The sequence below is a fragment of the Pezoporus flaviventris genome, unplaced genomic scaffold (assembly GCF_033815535.1).
Source record: "Pezoporus flaviventris isolate CSIRO_AGI_PZ_B2104156 unplaced genomic scaffold, CSIRO_AGI_Pfla_v1 ptg000035l, whole genome shotgun sequence".
Lineage (NCBI taxonomy): Eukaryota > Metazoa > Chordata > Aves > Psittaciformes > Psittacidae > Pezoporus > Pezoporus flaviventris.
The window spans coordinates 12,401,321-12,407,258 of NW_026892583.1; the positions used below are offsets into that span (position 1 = coordinate 12,401,321).

A 5,938-nucleotide genomic window follows, 5' to 3' on the forward strand; every position below is an offset into this window, starting at 1 on the left:
CACTCTGATGACCCTGCCTGATCACTCCCAGGTCCCAGCTTGTCCTCCTTGGATCAGCCTGGGAAATTTAGGGCTCTCCTCAAGACACAGCCAGGGACTCACACTTCCCGGGAGGCCACAGAGCAAATGCATTGCTCCCCACTAAGAGATCTGGGAAAGCTGGAGGGGAAAGTCATGTTACTCAGGGTCTGTTTGTAATGAATGGGTTTTTCCTTAGAAAAAAAATAAAAATAAAATAATCCCACCCTTAATTTTCCTTCCTTCACCTCGGGGAGCTGCTGGCCAAACCCCCTTTGTCTCAGTCCTGTAGAAGCAGTCGGACCCTCCTGGTCCCAGCCGCAGCTGAGAAATCCCCTCAGTAGATGACATCGCCTCTTTCCGTCACTCGCTGGATGCAATTAAAATAGAAGACAACCATCAAGTGTGCTAGAACCATTTTAATATAATTATACATATCTGCCAAATCCAGGAAAAAAAAAAAAAAGGTTTATGCATATATATCTTTTTTTTTCCAGTCAACATCTGCAAGCATAAACGACAATTAATTTCTTGGTTTAAATTCATCCAGGTCAGAGCAACTGCCCAAAGTCCTGTTGGATTTGATGGTTACTACCAGCATGGCCAGCAGTAAGTGAGCTCCAGAGGAGTTTAATGTCCTCGGGTTGGGTTTTTTGGGTCTTTCCTCTTTCATTCAGTTTGTTGTAAAAAGTTTCAGTGCAGTTCACCTTGGGTGAAAGGCGATCGTGTTTTTGAGGGTTTTTTCTTTTTTTTTTAATATATATTTTGCAATTATTTTTTAAAGATGATAATAGGTAATTCAGTTGCTCTGAATTTCACTTATAATTATAACCTATTTAAATCACAGCAGAACTCCCACTGGTGTGGAGTTCATAGTTGCATACAATACAGGAGATCACAGTTTTGAAGTCTAGCACAGATTAAAAACCACAGATGTACCATTTATATAAGACACACACTGATTGTCTCTTAAAAACTACATATTGACTCCTTATGAACATTATCTTCTTTTTTTTTTAATCTTTAAATAAAGTAGTGCAGCTAGGACAATCAGTCACACAACCCACACAGCCCTGAACCAAGTTCTCCGGGTGCCAACTTGAGCAAGTCGGGTGTGAAACGCTTGGATGAGCTCGAGAACGAAAGAAAGAGGGAGGGAGAAAAAGAGAGATGTTGTCCATTGCAAATACTTTAACCAAGGGTTGGCTAACATATTGGAAACCTCTGGGTGAAGGATCTTTCCACACACACACAAAAAAAAGAAATAAAAACCTAGACTTTTTTTTCTTTTTTTCTTTTTTTTTTTTAACTGGCCTGTAGGTGAGGTGGTCTCCCACCTCTTCCAAACAAAGAAACCCAACAATTGCCTAAAACTAGAAAGAACACAGATGGGTCTGTCTGTTTTCTGCTCACTAGATGATCTGTCCATTTAAGGCCTTCTTCCTCTTTTTTCCTCTTTATTATTCCTTTTCCAGAGCGTCTGAGCAGGAGATAAGTCTGAACAGGGTAACACCAACACAGTCCCCCTCTTGTTGCTGTCGGTTTGTTTGTTCGTTTGTTTGTCCGTGGAGTTATTTTTCTCTTTAATTTAACCAAAACCTGACTAAAACTGGGGCGTTCAGCCCAGCCTGTTCATTCTCATCACGATTTCTCTTGTTATCACAAAGGTTCTTCACAAAACCTGGAACTTCCATGACGATGTCTGGTCCTTATAATCCAAGCAGTCAGCATTGAAGTTTAACTTCCAAGAGGCGGTTTGGTCTTTATAATCCAAGCAATCAGTGGTGGAGTTAAAGCCCAAACTGGAGGCTCCATAGCCCTGGGTGGAGAGGGACGCTGGAGACTGGTTGAGGTGGCTGGTGACTGCATTGGCACCCATGGGACTCAGGGTGGCTCCTGGTCCAGGAAGCTGGTGGTGCATAGGGGTCAAGTAAGATCCACAGTCCATCCCTCCAAAATAGGATGTCGAGCCAGCGTATCCTTGACTGTAGCCTGATGCCTGGGTGTAGGTCATAGGATAAGATCTCTGCATGCAGGAGGAAGACGTGGACAGGGGATCTGAGAGTGGGGAGATGGATGCTGGGCTCCAGATGGATACGGGAGCACTGCTGCTGGAAATGGTGGGGACCGAGGTGCTGGAGGGGGGAGTGAATTGCCCACTGGTCCCGCTTTCCGAACTCACTTCCCGAGCTGGTGAATTTTTCTTTTTAGCTGGCCGTACCTTGTTCTGGCCCCCATTCTGCTGCTGCTGCTGCTGCTGCCGGCACTTGGCTCGGCGGTTTTTAAACCATACCTTGCGATCAAGAGACAGGGAGGGAGAGAGAAAAAGCCTCATATTAGGGATGTTCAGGCAAACTCAAGGTGGGAAAGAGATGACAGAGGGGAGACTTCACGAGGGAGGGGGGAATTAAAAGTACTCCCCAGCAAGCGGAGGGCTGCAGGCTGCTGCAAAGAAAAGCTCTGGGGCTCTCCCTCCCTGAGATCATTAGCAGTAATAACAAGTGGAAATGAGCAAATCAAACTGCTTAATAAGGTCACTTTTTGGGGGAAGCACTCCCTTATTTGCTGTTTGCCAGACGGGGACCCACAGGAATCACAATTTGAGGCCTACTGAAGTCAAGCCCTTAATTATAAACAATAGAGCATCAGAAAGGGAGGGAACAGTTAGGGAAACAGAGGCAGGGATTGGTGGGGGATGTCTCATTGATCCTCTAAATAGGTTTTCTACTCTTACCCCCACAACCAGGGCTGTCCTTCCAGCCCAGCTCACCCTCTTTTAGCAGGAAGCAAGGGGGCTGGACCTGTGGAAGAGAGGTGCTGGGGAGATTTTGTGGGGAGAAGGATGGAGCTTGGTGTGTGGGGATACTGGTCTTGGGCTGCATGCTGGGGCATGGCACAATGCAGCTTCTGGAAGCCTGACAGGGAGACAAGCAGGAGGGATGGCTTTGGAGCTGCCCTGAAACAACTGCAGGGGTGTTCTGGACCTGTGCTGGGGTCAGGATGCTCCTGCCCTTTCAGCAGCACCTCCAAAATGCTATGTGGATTGGGCCCCTGCAGGCTGCTTGCAGAGGAAACGCAGCCCAGCCCCAGGAAAGGAGTCCCTTCCACCAAGGCTTCCCATCAAAGTCCTTTCAAAGGCAGAGGAAGCCCCCAGTCTGTATTGGTGTGAAAGAGGATCACAGTCTGCCCCTACTCCAAGGATGTGGTGATCCATGGGGAAGGAGGGGATCCTACAGCTTCTGCAGGGGTCCCAAGCTCCTGCAGGGCAGGCTGGGATTTGGCATCCGGGTCAAGGAACAGCGTGGGGGTCTGGAGATGCTGGGGAGTCCTCTACAGCTCAGAGGGGCCAGGGGGTTGGGAGGGATGTAGAGGGATGTCTCAGGATCTGGGATCCAGGAGCTGCATGACTTCCCCTTCAACGCACAGGAAAGGAGGGGGGTCAAACTTTAGCCCTGGAGAGGCAAACTGCCACTCTACCCCCCACACTCGCCGCACCCTCATCTATGAGCCTCCTTCACCCCACAGGGGCTTGATTTTGCTCCAGGACTGACCCCATCCCCTACAACAGCCCACTCACCTCCTTGTCAGGCACAGGACAGCCCAAACCCTCCCCACCGGGATGGAGGTGGGGGACAGGTCCGGGGCCACACAGTTTCCTACCTGCACTCTGGACTCGGGCAGGTTGATTTTCAGGGCCACCTCCTCCCGCATGAAGATGTCGGGGTAGCGGGTCTTGGCAAAAAGTGCCTCCAGCACATCCAGCTGTGCCCGGGTGAAGGTCGTGCGCTCCCGTCGCTGCTTTCGGGGGGTGGCTGAGAAAGAAGCCAGAGGCCCTGGCTGTCACTCAGCAGCCCCTCAGCCCTGTGTGAATCCTCCAGCTCCCCCTGTCCCGGGGGTATCCCAACTCCCCCCTCTCCTGCCTCTGGGCTATCCTACCCAGTCCTCAGCCGCCACTGTGCAACAACCCCACCTCCGATGCCTCTTCCCCATCTCCCCAGGATGGGCCTGAAGCATCTGCCCCCCACCTCCAGAAGATAGAACAGGGTCCTCTCTTTGCAGACCTTTTCCTGGCTAAGAAGTTGACGGTGAGGTAGAAGGGGGAAAGGGGAATCCCACGCAACCCACCTACCCCAGCAATCCGATCCCTGGGCATATCGTACTTCCTCCGTGGGGAAAAAAAAAAAATGGGGTGGGGGGAAGAAAAGCGTGGCTTACCAGGATAACCGACGGACGGATGCAACAAATCCATGCCCGAGGTTGTGAGACTCAGGCCATTGACTGCATAAGGTGGTTGCTTAAGATAAGACATCATGCTAAAGTTGTGGCGGGGAGGAGAGTTGGCCGAAATCCGGGCGAGGGGGAGCCGCCCGAGCGAGCGCCCTGCCTGCCCCGGGCGGTGATGTGGGACCGGGGGGGGGCAGTCGGGTCCTGCAGAGACGAGAGAGGAGGGGGGAGGGAAGGAGGGGGTGTCAGGCCAGCTCGCTGCTCCACGGCTTTTGTCCCCGCTGCCTTCCCCCGACAATCCTTCAGCTCGTCGAGCCGGACCCCAGCCGGATTTGGGAGCTGGGAGAGACTGACTAGATAAACGCATATCTCCCCCCCGCCAAAAAAAAAAAAAAAGAGCTAGGAGGGGAGGGAAGGAGGGGGGCACATCCCAGCCAGTAATTATTACCCGAACAAAACCCCCCATGCCTTCAACTGCCCGCATTGTACGGCAGCAGGGGGCATTTGCATAGGATTCCCGGCCGGGCATCGGCTAATTGTCTCAAGCAAAACTTGATTGGGGCCATTGGCAGACACAAAGAACCCCTCGGCTAAATAAATAATGCAGATAACAAAGCCCAAGGGTGAGAAACAAAGAAACAATTCAAGAAACCTATCTCTCCCCTAGTCTCTTGCAAGGACTTTAATTATCCCAGGTTTGGGCAGCAGTCAAACCTCCCCCCTTTTCCCCTTCCCCCCGACGTTGCTGCATTTCAGAGCTCAAATGCCCGCTCTGGAAGAGACAAACTTTTCTGCTCTACCGCCATCAGACCAAGTCCGCAGTAATTTCCACCGGCCATTTGCACCTAATTAGTACTCTGGGTAATTAGATTTGGAGGCAAGTAACAGATTTATTAGGCTTTTAAGAAACTCTTGATGACTGAGCTGAAGCTAAACAAACACCTCGGTGGTGGGGAACGGCCCTGGGGCAGACAGCTTCCCGGGCCCGGCTCCCCCAGTCCCCGCTTGCGGCCCCGGCCTCCCTGCAGTGATAGTGAGGGGCACCCAAACAATCACTCCCCAAAGAAACGGCCGCCAAGGGGACACCCCGGGATTCTTGAAAGGGTTAAGACTGTTCTCCCATGGAAAATATATATTTGTGGGTGTTTTTTTTTTCTTTTGGGGCAAAATTTCGCCCTTTCTGTCGTTCTCGGCAGCCGTCAGAAAAACGAACTCCAGCACAACTTTCTCCCCAAGCAATCCCAAAATTTAGTGTTTCAGTTGATAAGTGCACACGGGAGCGGAGCCGCTGCCCCGGGAGGGCTGCACGCTACTGAGGGGCTCCTGAGGGACCCCCGTTGTCCGCCCGGCCCAGCTGGTGTTGTGTATCTTGCAGAGCGGAGTTTCCACTTTTCCCCTAGGGGAAGCGCTTTGCCGCCTTTAAATGCGCTGAGCGGCTGAGAGGGCGCGCATCGACCGCGGGGAGCGCAGGGTCGGGCCCCGCTTTTAACATCGCTCCCCGAGGGGAAGCTGAAGAGGGGCGGCTTTGCTGGGGGCGAACCCCGCTCCGCACCGAGGTCGGGGCGGCTTCGACAGCCAAATTTTTTTTCTACCGCAAGATGAGCAGGAGAGGAAAGCTGTGTTTGCTGCTCTTTTAAAAAGGAGCAAACAAACAAAAAATTACCGCTAACACCCCCTAAAAAAAAAACAACCAAAA

The 5,938-nt window shown here is 51.5% G+C and overlaps 1 protein-coding gene across 1 annotated transcript; it reads right to left on the reverse strand.

Annotated features, from left to right (window-relative positions):
- Positions 1-422: 422 nt before the first annotated feature.
- OTX2 (orthodenticle homeobox 2) lies at positions 423-5,636 on the reverse strand. Its single transcript, XM_061462583.1, has 3 exons — positions 4,234-5,636; positions 3,679-3,830; positions 423-2,311 (listed from the first exon to the last, which is right to left on the reverse strand). The coding sequence occupies exons 1-3, from the start codon at positions 4,769-4,771 to the stop codon at positions 1,691-1,693; spliced, it is 1,311 nt and encodes a 436-aa protein (XP_061318567.1). The 5' UTR covers positions 4,772-5,636; the 3' UTR covers positions 423-1,690.
- Between the last annotated feature and the right edge of the window lie 302 nt (positions 5,637-5,938).